This window comes from Heterocephalus glaber, unplaced genomic scaffold, assembly GCF_053883595.1.
Source record: "Heterocephalus glaber isolate CG9 unplaced genomic scaffold, H.glaber_assembly_v1.0 deba00000809, whole genome shotgun sequence".
Classification (NCBI taxonomy): Eukaryota; Metazoa; Chordata; class Mammalia; order Rodentia; family Bathyergidae; genus Heterocephalus; species Heterocephalus glaber.
Genome location: NW_028258163.1, coordinates 2,312,130 through 2,325,977, shown reverse-complemented (window position 1 = coordinate 2,325,977; position 13,848 = coordinate 2,312,130). Strand labels below are relative to the sequence as shown.

Sequence of the window (13,848 nt, the reverse complement as noted above, 5' to 3'; positions counted from 1 at the left end):
CTTTTTTTTTTTTTTTGGTACCGGGAATCAAACTCGGGACCTTGCGCTTCTGAGGAAGGTGGCAGCACCACTGAGCTAAATCCCCAGCCCCTAGTCTATCTCTTAAGAGTTGCCAAAGCCCTAACAGTTTCAGTGTAGTTGAAAAGTCCAAGTCCCAAGTTTCCTCTGATATTTAAAGCAACCTCTTAGCTGTGAGCCCTTATACAAATGAAATGAAAGTTAAACACTTCCAACATACAATGGCACAAGCTAAACATTCCCATTCCGAAAGGTACAAATAGGAGGATAGAAAGGAATAGGGCCAAAGCAAGACCAGAATCTAATGAGGCAAACATTAAATCCCATAGTTTTATGTCCAGTGCCTGGGACAATCTGCGGTGAGATGTGAACTCCACAGGGCTCAGGTGCCTCCATCCCCATGGCAGTGCACGTTGTTGTAGCTCCCATGGCTTCTCTCTTGGGCTAGCTTTGCTCCCTCCTTGCAGTTTTCCTCAGACGATCATGTTCCTGGCTTCTCCAAACTTCTGGGGTCTCCAGGGCACCTTTGGCTTCACACTCACAGCTTCGCACACTGTCCTCCCAGGCCTTCTTCGGAAACCTGGGTGGAAGCCTCTCTAACCCCGTAACTCTTGCATTCTGCTTGTGCCTAAAATGAGCACCATATGGATAATGTCAAGATTTGTCACCAGCTGGAGCAGTATCCAGGCTTTCTTCTCTTTTGGTTGTAGGGATTGAGTGCTTGGATTGCTGAGTGCTGTGAACCCAAGCCTGAGCAACAAATTTCCTAGACCATTACCATTCTGGAACATAGTGCCCTGAGGTTCCCGTCTCAAAGCAATCTCTCCTTTGCAATTTTGAGGCTGCAAATGATGGCGTCCTGCTGGTTCTTGTGGTGCCCTCAGACCTTTTTTTTTGTTTTTTTTCAGACCTTCTTTTCTAATTTCTTCAACCAAGTTCTCATCTGATTGATCTTTGCTGGCCCCAACTTTACCTTAACTTCCTTTCTGGCCAAACTCAAAACTTTAAATCATTCTGCTGGGTCCTTTGGTCTTGATTCTCAACATAGATCTGCCTGAAAGCCCCCAACAGTAGCCATGCCACCACCTCAACATTAGAGTGCCTTGAAATTTCTTCTATTAGATTAGTTCACTGCCCTTAGTCTCTGTCTCCTACAAAGTCTCAGGGCACGATCGAAATGCAGACAAATTTTCTGTCAAAGCATAAGACACATGGCCTGGAGTCTAGCTGCCAGTGGAGTCCTTGTTCCAAACTGAAACCTCCAGAGCCTGGTCTTTACCGGCTGCATTTCTGTCAGCATTCTGGTCTTCTGAGCTCTGACCAGAACCTCCCATCAAGCTTGTCTCACAGCATTCTAGGGTCTGCTTCTTTAGGTGGCATCTCCAAACCTTTCCAGACTCTTCCCTCAAGCCAGTTCCAAAAGCTTTGAAACCATATGGCCAGGTAGCATCACAGCGATGACCCTGTTTCTGTAGTAGCAAAATCTGTCTCAGTTACTTTGTTGTTGCTGGAACAAAATACCTGACACCCACAAGTTAAGGGAGGAAATGCAGAGGAGAAATAATTCATGGTGTAGCAGGCAGGAAACAGGGCCTTCCTTTTTATTCCATCTAGGCTGCAAGCCTGCTGATTGGTACCAGCCATACCAAGAACTGTATAAAACAATCAGTGGACTAATCTAGTATTCACACATCCATAACATAGTCACTCCCAAAAGTCCTAGTTTATTGGGCATATGAGCCATTGGGGGGGACATTTGATGTAAGTCATATGCTGCCCAAGATCATACAGCCTAATCACGCAGTGTTAGAACCATAGTACAATTTGTAACCATACCAGATGATTCACAGAATTGAAAGGAAAGTTGAGAATTGAGGAGGAAAGCAAGAGAACCCAGGCAGCAGAGAGCCCAGCAAATCCACAGCACGGATGGTCTGATTTGAGCACCACACTTGATGTTTCTGCCACTGTTGGACTCTGGGAGAATCTATCATCTGTTGCTTTATTTTTGTGTCTTTCAAAGTTCATTGGACTGGGGGTGTAGCTCAGTGGTAGTGTGCTTGCCTAGCATGCATAAGGTCCTGAGTTCAGGCCCTAGGAAAAAGGAAAACAAAATTCAAGTGGGAGCATTGGCATAGTCAGCAGGCCTCATTTTATGTGCTAGTGTTTCAGCTGCTAGGAAGTGAAGTATCTGGCCTGCTTGGCTTCTGTATTTAGCATTGCTTGCCACCGAGACTGACACAACCAAAGATTCTTCCCAGATGGGAAGAGTATTTGGATGGTGGACAACAGCCATACAAAGGGCAAGTATCTACTGTTCCAGCGACGTCAACATGCATTTTGCTGCAGATTGGTTGAGCCGGGAAGCTATGACTTCCTTAGAAGCTGGCTAGTTTTTCCTGAGACCAAAGCCTGCTTATCAGAGTTAAACAGGACTTTCAGGAAGTATAGGAAATATAGAAGTTTCCACACAAGGACTGTTGGCTGTTTTTGATTTTTTTTTTCCACAAAAAGTGACTACTACAAAGGTAAATGACCAGCAGAACCAGCTGGATGCTAGGGGAAATCTGAGAAGGGAACATACAGATAGTGGGCCTACAGTGAAAATCTTCTCTGTCTTCTGGTTAATTCATCCTCAGTATGGTATTTTGAGACCTTGAACTTGCATGTTACCATGTAGTGTTTCATGGCAGCATTATCTAGTTAACCATATTAAAACATTTTCTTGTGAGAGAGAGAAAAAGAATTACTTTCCCCACATATCTTTGTCCTTCTAGACTCTTTGTGTTAAGAGTAGAGATCATACAGTTTTTATATCTTTAATATCTAGTATTACGCCTGGCATAGAATAGGCACTTTAAGAAAATATGTGAAGGGCTGGGGATTTAACTCAGTGGCACCGTGCCTGCCTTGTAAGCACAAGGTTGTAAGTTTGATCCCCGTTCCCCGCCCCCGCAAAATACATGTATATGAATGATTGACCAAATTTTTGTTAATTATCTTTTTCTAAAACTGAATTGGTTTTTATGAAATATGGGAATTTATAGTATATGTGTTTGAAATATTTCATAATTTTATAGATTAAAAATTCTAAATTTTCAGTGGGAGGAACCATTGGCACTCTGTCTGCTCTTGTTGTCACAGGTGTTCCAGGGTTTGGGGACTGAAGTACTATCTGGGGCTGCCACCGGCTACAACGTCTGTCTCTTTGCCTATGGACAGACAGGCTCTGGAAAGACATATACCATGCTGGGGACCCCGGTGAGTCTTAGTCCTGTCGTGAGCTGCTCTGTAATGTCACAGTGAGCCCACATTGTGTATTGTCCTTGCCTGTGTGACACACTGTGATTTCCGTAGTCAGTCAACTTTAGCAAGATTTACTCGAGCCCTCTTCTGTACATAAAATGAGCTTTTCACCACTGTAATTTCAAGGTAAACTTTTAATAATTAGTCCCTCTTTATTAGACTCTGAAGAACCTTAGAATTTTATAGGTCTCTTTGACAAAGCAGTCCTTGTCAAACTGACTGAATTTGTTATATTATCTCCAAGTTCATCACTTGAGACTTCTTAACCAGAACTGAATCTTTAGTGCTGACTGGGGCTGGGAGTAGATGAGATTATTTGGCCCAGTTCAAAGCTATGTGCGTTAGATCTATATGTTGGAAGGAAGCAGGAGAATTAACTGGGGCTGAGAGCTGTCCAAAATAGGTAGGGTTTAATGAGGGCTTTCCTTTATCACAGAGAATTAGGAGGGTGGCATTTCTTAAGGATACTTCTTGTTTTAGGTTCAGAAGTATCCCAGTGAGATGAACTGGTAGAGAGGGTAGCAACTGACACTATCTGGTGACATTGTCTAGGACACTGTCCTCTTGAAAGATTATCCTACTGCCTTGGAACCTGCTCTGGTTACTTTGTCCCTGTTTAGTGTTGGAGGATAAGCCCTTGAACTGGCTATGAGGTGGAGAAAGAAGCCACTTCTCTCTAGATACATATTTTGCAACCCCCGTGTCCTCTAGTCCTCTAGTGTTCAGGGATAAAAGGTAGGGACCTTAGGGAGCACAGTAGTAAAGTGGGTTTATTCAAGAAGAATGTCACCTACGTTGCATGAAGGCACATGTCTAGGTTTGCTAGCTTCTCCACCCTCTGTCTTAGGGTGATAATTTGCCCCTCATCGGTGCTTTCCTTTCTCAGGTGTCTTGATAGCATGGGCACCTAAGTCGCTGTACACTTCAGTGAAGCCTCCTAATGTAGAAAGTGTAGAACAAGGAGCCAGAGAGCCATCCTTCATCCCGAGGGGGTTTCCAGGATATTGGGTGGGGGGACTACTGCCCAGAGTAAACAGTAATGCTTTCCTTTCTTCTGTTCTCCAGGCCTCTGTTGGGCTGACACCACGGATATGTGAGGTATGGACTCTTGACCAGATTTTCTAAAGTAGGTCTCCTTTGTCCACTCCCTTTAGTGAGATCCCACTCCTTTGGTCTGTGCAGGGCCTCTTCATCAGAGAGGAAGACTGTGCCTCATTACCTTCCTCCTGTAGGATAAAAGTGAGGTAAGACCCCATCAAGCTCCAGGACCTGCAATGTTTGGTATTTCCTTTCCAAATTTCAGCATGTTCAGCTGTTCTTTCATCTTCCAAAGTCACCAGAAGGATGGAGAAAAGCCACAGCAGACAACTCTTGCATTACAGGAAGATGAGGAATGTCTTAGGTTCTTGGGTCATAGGAAACTTAATTTCCTCCCTGTGAACTTAACAAGCAGTTCTTTCTGTGGCCCCTCTTGCCCACTTAGCCTGTCTCACTTCCCTTTCTTTCACTTTCTGTTAGCTTTTCATTGCTGTGATCCAATACCTGAGAAAATCAATTTAGAAGAGGAAAGATTTATTGTAGCTCCTGATGTCAAAGGTTTCAATCCATGGTCGGCTGGCTTCATAGCTTTTAGACCTGTGGCAAGGCAGAGCCATCATGACAGAAGGACATGGCAGAAGAAAGCTGGTCCCTTCATGATAGCCAGGAACGTGAGGTGAAGGGGTGGGTGCCAGATGAGAAGGCGCCAGGGCAGGACACATGCCTATGAACCACTGCTAGTATATTCAGCTATGAACTCATCAGTAGACTAATCTGTTGATGAGATTAACACCCTTGTGATTTAAACATATCCAAAAGCCCTACCTCTGAACACATGCGGCTTTTGGGGGACCTCTTAGATCCTGTATAGTTACCATACTTACTGTATGGTTTCATATCAGCTTTAGGGACCTCTCTTCCCAAGCCCCTTCTTTGTTGTTCTATAGGGCAATGGTTCTCAAACTGTAGTTCCCAGACTACAGCTAGCTTTTCTAAGATTAATTCTGTGTTTTGTTTGTTTGTTGAGTGTTTGGTGTCCTTTAAACAAATCAAGATGTAATTCACCTACCATAAAGTGCACTTGTCAGCCAGGAGTAGTGGTATATACCTATAATGCCAGCTACTCAGAAGGTGGAGGCAGAAGGATCCCAAATTTGAGGTAAGCTTGGGAAATTTAGTGAGACCTGTCTCAAAAATACCAAAAAGAAGCTAGACATGGTGGTGCATCCTTGTAATCTCAACACTTGGGAGACTGAGGCAAGAGGATACCACAAATTCAGGGTCAGTCTGGGCTACATAGTGAGACCTTATCTCAAAAAAAGAAAAAAAGATGAGAATTGTTCTGCTTAAAGCAGGGGCAAGGACTAGACTTTTTTTTTTTGATACCAGGGATCGAATTAGGACCTTGTGGTTTCCAGACAGGTGCTGGAACCACTGAGCTAAATCCCCGGCCCTAGACTTATTTATTTATTTATTTATTTTGGTGCCGGGGATCGAACTCAGATCCTTCCGCTTGTGCAGCAGGCGGTGAAACCACTGAGCCAAATTCCCAGCCATTTTTTTTTTTTTTTTGAGACAATGTCTTACTGTGTAGCTCAGGCTAGCCTTGAACTCATGATCCTCCTGCCTCATCCTCCTGAATGCTGGGATTAGAGGACTATGTTACCATGCTCTGGGATTTGACTTCCCTTTTTCTGGTACTGGGGATTGAACCCATGGCTTTCACATGGTACTACACTCCCACCCCTACCTCACCTTCTCCCCTTCCTTTTTAAATTTTGAGGCAGAGTCTTGTTGAGTCACTAAATCGCCCAGGCTGTGCTTCAATTTACAGTCTTCCTGCCTCAGCCTCCCAGAGTGCTTAGATTATAGACATGCACCACCATGCTCTGCTGGGACTGGACCCTTTTAATTTAGCTTCCTTCATTTCTTAGGAGTGGCCCTTGAGCTGCCTTCATAGAACAATAGAGGGATCACATTTGAAAATCTGATCAGGCCACTACCTGGTGACAGAATACCCTAAAAACCATACTGAAATAGCCCTGGGCTTCATCTCAGGTTAGCACAAACATCAAAGCCAATGTCAGCATGCTGACAGCCAGTGATCAGACCTGTGGAGAGAGACACTCGAGGGGAAGCCTGGGATTGATTAAGGTCTTACCCTGGCAGAGGTGGATCTGGAGCAAGATTTACCTTCTAAAATTTATTTATTTATTTATTTATTTATTTTTATTTTTATTAAATTCTATTATTGGTACATTGTAGGTATACAACACAATTACATTTCTCATTGGGAATTGTACCTTTACATGATGCATCTTGGTTCTTATTTTTTCCCCATTCCTAGCCCTCCCTTCACGCCCTCCACCCTTCCCTATTTACAAAGACTTTATTTCCATTTTTTCCATTTCTCAGCATTTTTCCTTTCCCTTCTTTCCTTTCCCCTGCCCCTCCCACTACCCCTACCCCTTTGGACCTTTTCTTCCTATTTTACATTATCGATTATTCATTCTAATCATTGGTACATTTTAGGTGTACAATATAATGACATTCATCATTGGAAATTTGCACCTTTACATAGTCTCTCTTGGTTCTTGTTTTTCACCCTTGCCCAGCCCTCGCTTCAACCCCTCCATGCTCCCTATTTACAAAGATTTTGTTCCTATTTTTCCATTTTCTCATATTAATCCCATTCCCTTCTATCCTTTCCCCTAGTCCTCCCACTTCCTTCCCCTTTGCCCCTTTTCTTCCTATTTCACATTACCTATTATACATTTAGTCCTTATTTACACTTACAGTTTCTCACACCAGAGAAACTTTTCGGTATTTATTCATGTGTGTCCTATTTATTTCACTTAAGAGTATGGCCTCAATGTGCATCCACTTAGCTATAAATGTCTCTAATTTCTCATTTTTTATGGCTGAGTAGTACTCCATTTTATTAAAAAACCACATTTTCTTTATCCAGTCTCCAGTTGATGGGCATTTGGGCTGTTTCCAAGTTTTAGCTATTGCAAACTGTGCTGCTATGAACATGGGTGCACATATATCACTGTGGTATGATTCTTTTAATTTTGGGGGGAAGATCCCCAGCAGTGGAATAGCGGGGTCAAATGGGACTCCCAGTCCTAGTTCTTTGAGGTATCTCCATACTGATTTCCACAGTGGTTGCACCAGTCTACACTCCCACCAGCAGTGGAGCAGGGTTCCTCTTTCCCCACAGCCCCAACAGCATTTGTTATTGGTTGATTTCATGGTAGCAGCCATTCTTTCTGGAGTGAAGTGGAATCTCAGCGTTGTTTTCATTTGCATCTCTCAAATGACCAGTGATGTTGAGTATTTTTTCATGTATTTATTTGGTATTTCTACTTGTTTGTGTGAGAAATGTCTGTTCATTTCAGATGCCCATTTTTGGATTGGGTCTTTAAATTTGGGAGGTCTGATCTTTTTAAGTTCTTTGTAGATTCGAGATAGTAGACCTTTGTCTGAGGAAGAACAGGTGTAGATTTTTTTCCACATTGTGGGTTGTCTCTTCACACTGCTGGTGGTTTCTCTTGCTGTGCAGAAGCCTTTTAATAAGAAGAGATCCCACTTGTTGATTGTTTGTGCTAGTTCATGGCCAACTGAGGTTTTTCATAAAATCTTTTCCTACACCGATGTCTTCAAGGGTTCTGCTTAACCTCTGTTCCAACTGGTTCAGAGTTTCTATTTTAATATTTAGATCTTTAATCCATTTTGATTTTAGTTTAGTGCATGGTGAGGGATACAGGTCTAGTTTTAATCTTTGGCAAGTTGAAGCCCAATTTTTCCAGCACCATTTATTAAAGAGGCTATCTTTCCTCCAGTGAGGGTGTTTGGGTCCTTTATCAAAGATGAGATGGCTGAGTGTGTCTGCCGTTGTTTCTGCATCTTCTAATCTGTTCCACTCATCCTCAAGTTGTTTCTTTGCCAGTACCATGCTGTTTTTTATCACAGTAGCTTTGTAGTATAGTTGCAGGTTGGGGATTGTGATACTCCCTGCCATGTCTCTGTTACCTAGAATCGCTTTTGGTATTCTGGGGCTCTTCTTGTTCCAAATGAATTTTTGGATTGTTTTCTCAAGGTCTATGAAGTATGTTGCTGGGATCTCAATTGGAATTGCATTAAATCTATATAGCAGTTTTGGAAGTAAGGCCATTTTCACTATATTAATCCTTCCAACCCAGGAGCAGGGGATGTCTGTCCATTTTCTGATATCATCTTCAATCTCTCTTTTCAGAGTGCCATAGTTTTCAGAGAAGAGGTCTTTGATTTCTTTTGTTAGGATGATTCCTAGGTATTTCAGTTTTTTGGATGCTATTGTGAAAGGAATTATTTTCCCTATTTCTCTCTCAGTGAGTCTGTCATTGGTGTAGAGGAAAGCTATTGATTTTTGTGTGTTGACCTTGTAACCAGCTACTTGACTGAATTTGGTTATTAAGTCTAGAAGACTTTTGGTGGAGTTCTTGGGGTCTTCTATATAGAGTATCATGTCATCTGAAAATAATGACAATTTGACTTCTCCATTACCTGTCTTTATTCCTTTTATTTCTTTCTCTTGTCTAATTGCTGCGGCTAATGTTTCCAGAACTATATTGAACAAGAGTGGTGATAGTGGACATCCTTGTCTTGTTCCTGATTTGAGTGTGAAGGATTTCAGTTTGTGACCATTTAGTATGATATTGGCTGTTGGTTTTTCATTCTGTCAGTTTGAGGTAGAGACCATCTGTTCCAATTTTTTGTAGGGTTTTTATCATAAATGCATGTTGGATTTTGTCAGATGCTTTTTCTGCATCTATGGAGATAATCATATGGTTTTTGTCCTTGGCTCTATCGATATAGTGTATTACATTGATTGATTTTCGTATATTGAACCATCCCTGCATCCCTGGGATGAATCCCACTTGATCAGGGTGTATGATCTTCTTGATGATCTTCTGCATTCTGTTTGCCATTATCTTATTAAGGATTTTTGTATCTATGTTCATTAGTGAGATTGGCCTATAGTTCTCCTTTTCGGTTGGGTCTTTCTCTGCTTTGGGGATCAAGGTGATGCTTGCTTCCAGGAATGAATTTGGGAGTATTGCTTCCCTTTCAATTTCATTGAAGAGTTTCAACAGTAGTGGCAGCAGTTCCTCTCTAAATGTCTTGTAGAATTCAGCAGTGAAGCCATCAGGGCCCGGGCTTTTCTTAGTTGATAAGTTTTTAATTACATTTTCAATTTCATTGGTTGATACTGGGTTGTTCAGAATTTTTAGGTCTTCTTCGTTCAACTTTGGTAATTCATATGTATCTAGGAATCTGTCCATTTCTTCTGTGTTGTCCATCTTATTGGCGTATAGGTTCTGGAAGTAGGTATTGATGATTGTCTGGATTTCTGCTGGGTTTGTTGTCATTTCACCCTTTTCATTCCTAAGTGCATGGATTTGGGCCTTTTCTTTCCTTTTTCTCACAAGCGAGGCTAAAGGTTTGTCAATTTTGTTGATTCTTTCTAAGAACCAACTCTTGGCTTCATTGATTTTTTTGTATTGTTCTCTTAGTCTCCATTGCATTGATTTCTCCTCTGATCTTTATAATTTCCTCCCTTGTACGAGCTTTGGGTTTGTCCTGCTCTTCTTTTTCTAGAAACTTGAGGTTCAGCATGAGGTTGTTTAATTGGGCTCGTTCTGTTTTCCTAATATGCATATTCAGTGCTATGAATTTCCCTCTTAAGACTGCTTTCATTGTGTCCCATAGATTCCAATATGTTGTATTGTCATTTTCATTTAATTGAAGGAACTGTCTGATATCTTCTTTAATTTCCTCTGTGACCCATTGGTTATTCAGAAGTGTGTTGTTCAATTTCCACGTGTTTATGAAATTTTTTGAGTTTCTTTTGCTATGGATCTCCAATTTCATCGCACTATGTTCTGATAATCTACAGGGGATAACTTCATTTCCTTTGCACTTAGTTAAACATGTTCTATGTGTGAGTATGTGGTCTCTTTTGGAGAATGACCCATGTGCAGCTGAGAAGAATGTGTATTCTGATTTTGTGGGGTGGAAGACTCTGTAAACATCTGTTAAGTTCATTTGTTCAGGAGTTCGATTGAGTTCTAGTATTTCATTACTTATTTTTAGTCTAGTTGATCTATCTATTTGTGACAGTGGGATGTTGAGGTCCCCCACTACAATTGTATTAGTGCATATATGACTTTTCATGTCCGTTAGTATTTGTTTTATATAGTTAGGTGCACTAGTGTTTGGTGCATAGATATTTATGATTGTCATCTCTTCCTCTTGGATTGTTCCCTTTACAAGGATGTAGTGTCCGTCTTCATCTCTCTTAATCAGTGTTGATTTGAAATCTACTTGATCTGCCAAGAGGATAGCTACTCCTGCTTTTTTTCGGGTTCCTGTCACATGCAGTATTGTTTTCCACCCTTTAACTTTCAGTCTATGAATTTCCTTTTGAATGAAGTGTATTTCTTGTATGCAGCATATTGTTGGATTTTGCTTCTTGACCCATTCTGCCAGTCTGTTTCTTTTGATTGGTGAATTGAGACCATTAACATTGATGGTTATAACTGAAACGTATTGACTTGTCATTGCCATGACTTTTTCTTTTTGTTGAGTTCTCCCCCTTTCCATTTAATTTCTTGTCATGCCAGATGGGTTCATTCTGCTTTGCTTCCTGGGATTGTGATCCTCAATGTCTGTTCCTAGGATATTGTGTAAAATTCTTTGGAGTGCTGGTTTGGTATTCACGAAGTTCTTAAGGTACTCTTTGTCATGAAAGTATCTTATTTCTCCATCCATTTTGAAAGATAGTTTTGCAGGGTACATCAATCTGGGTTGGAGGCTGTTTTCTTTTAGGGCTTGGAATATGTCACTCCAAGCTCTTCTTGCCTTGCTGGTTTGCATTGTGAAGTCTGCTGTGATTCTGATGGGCTTTCCTTTGTGTGTGATTTGTTTCTTTTCTCTGACTGCTTGTAGAACTTTGTTCTTCTGTTGTGTTTCTGGAATCTTAACAATGATATGCCTATGTGTAGATTTTCTTTGATCCAGGCTGTTTGGAGTCCTATGTGCCTCACTTATCTGTATGTCAAGCTCTTTTCCCCTGCTTGGGAAGTTTTCTGCCATTATTTCTGTGAAGAGATTTTTTATGTCATCTGCAGTCTCTCCTGTTTCTTCATTGAGCCCAATCAGTCTTATGTTATTCTTCTTTGCATCATCTAACAGCTGCTGGATTGATTTCTCATGTTCCCTTATAATTTTGAAGCAATTTTTCTTTTCCTGGTCACTAATTGCAATCTTATCTTCTATATCTGAAATTCTGTCCTCACATTGGCTCATTCTGCTGTGTAGACTTTCCATGGAGTTTTTCATGTCCTGGAAATCTATTTGCATCTGTTTTATGGATTCCATTTGTTTCCTATGTTGGGATTCCATTATGTTCCTGAGCTCCTGTCTAGATTTATTCATCATGTCTTGCATTAAGGGGCCCAATTTCTCCTGTTATCTGAGAAATTATTTCTGATTTCATTTTTTCCAGATCCCCTTTTGTTTCCAGTTCAGTGGGTCCAGGTGGTTGAGTATCAGAGTGTTCCATCTCATTTCCCTTTGGGGTTGCTGTAGGTGATGTGGAAGTCTGGTTTTGAGACTTATCTACATGTTTTCTCATTTCCACTGGGGCGGGGGCCTGTTAGTGCCGGCATGGATTACCTCCTCTGAGCTAGGAGAGGTGGGACAGGGGCCGGGAGCAGCGGTAGGGATTGTGGCCCGAAAGCCCTTTTCTGTGGGCTGGGAGCAGCGGGAGGGATGGTGGCCGGGAAGCCCCTTCCTCTGGACCAGGAGCAGTGGGATGGTGGCTCAGCAGCCCCTACCTCTGGGCCGGGAGCGGTGGGAGGGATGGTGGCCCGGAAGCCCCTTCCTCTGGGCCAGGAGCAGCGGGACAGAAGGTGGCCCAAAAGCCCTTTCCTCTGGGCTGGGAGCAGCAGGAGGGATGGTGACTGGGAAGCCCCTTCCTCTGGACCAGGAGCAGTGGGACGGCGGCTCAGAAGCCCCTACCTCTGGGCCAGGAGCAGCGGGACTCAGTACCTTGGTCTGGTGGTCTGGTGTCCTCTGCGTCTTTGTAGTGTGGAACCAGGTGCCTGCATGTCTGCAGCAGGGTGATTTGGCGTGTTCTGTGCGACTGGGGACCTTGGTAGGGCGTGGGCAGACCTGCCTGTCTGCAGCGGGGTGATTTGGCGTGTTCCGCGCCAAGACTTAGCTCCTACAGCTCCTCTGAGGCCCTGGTGGCAGCGGGTGTGGCGGGGCCTCAGTTGGTTGCAGTTGGTCCTGCGTGGCTTGTGGTTCCTTCTGAAATTTTTTTAAAAGCATTTAAAAACAAACCTAGAATCTTTTGGTTTTTAGCCTAGTGTTTTTCTTTCTTTCTAAAAAATTTAATTGTGTTACCTTTCTCTCTTCATCTCTAGTTTCCTGGAAATCTACAATGAACAAGTACGGGATCTGTTGAAGCAGTCTGATAAAAAAAAGTCCTATACCCTGCGGGTCAGGGAGCATCCAGAGATGGGGCCCTATGTACAAGGTGAGCTGCTGTGTGCTGGAAGTCTGAGACCAAAGTGTGGGGCCTGGAAAGCTCTGCTCATGTTCCCTAATGGATTCCACACATGTGTAATGCATACTCACCGTGTGCCAGCCACCGTACTGAACACTGGAAAGAAAAGATATGGTTCTGGAAAAAAAAAAAAAAGATATGGTTCTGCCCTCACAGGCAAAGTTCAACTCAGAAGACAGGTTCTTAATTGGAAGTTGCGATGAAACTTAATAAAAATATAAGTAGATAGAGTGATGGAAAGGAACCTTGGAAAGTATAGGCACTCTGCCTGCATGGTGGTAAGGAAAGCTTCTCTGAGGAGGTGGTGTTGAGAGCCAATGTCCATGAGGGAACCAGTCCTGTGCAGAGCAGTGCAGTGGGGGGACAGGGAGGCCAATGTGGCCCAAGTGTGGGGAGTGTGGCAAGGTGTCCTGGGGCAGGTTGGGTCTACAGGTGCCACGTCTGGCAGGCCTGGCCTGGTTCCCAGGCCAACCAGTCTCCTTTCTGGAGTAGTTTCTCTTCCACATGTGGCCATGGTCAGGAGGGTGGGAGAGATGGGGAAATGGGGCTGTGGGCAGGCTCGGTGTGCTTCTTCAGCAAGTGGTGATGTTTGGTTCCATCTGTCTTACTTTATTAAGTTAGGTCCTGCTATTATTATATTTCCCTGAAAATAAAATTGGGTCTTATATTAATTTTCCCTCCAAAAGATGCAGTAGGGCTTATTTTCAGGGGATGCCTTATTTTTCATGTATATAACAACCTACATTTATACATTTATGCATGTACAAAAATATGTTTATTCAAATATAGGCATAGCATCTTCTTCTGGAACATCGTTGTAACTCCCCAAACCTGAATTCCAGCCTGAATTTCTTGTGATTCTATTTCCT

At 42.6% G+C, this 13,848-nt stretch overlaps 1 protein-coding gene across 13 annotated transcripts in view; it reads left to right on the top strand.

The window, feature by feature from the left end:
* The window catches only part of Stard9 (StAR related lipid transfer domain containing 9), a 170,109-nt gene that overhangs the window by 51,367 nt on the left and 104,894 nt on the right, over positions 1–13,848 (top strand). For 10 of the 13 annotated variants that reach the window (XR_015449741.1, XR_015449742.1, XM_021241909.2 and 7 more), the window contains exons 4-7: positions 3,163–3,279; positions 4,390–4,422; positions 4,507–4,568; positions 12,837–12,949. Coding sequence is in view for 9 of the 13 variants with exons in the window: in XM_021241909.2 (XP_021097568.2) it covers positions 3,163–3,279; positions 4,390–4,422; positions 4,507–4,568; positions 12,837–12,949 (325 nt within the window). In the remaining 4 variants the exon portion in view is untranslated. The remainder of the gene's footprint in view (positions 1–3,162; positions 3,280–4,389; positions 4,423–4,506; positions 4,569–12,836; positions 12,950–13,848) is intronic. The other 3 variants (XM_087207352.1, XM_087207350.1, XM_087207348.1) reach the window with 2 other exon arrangements.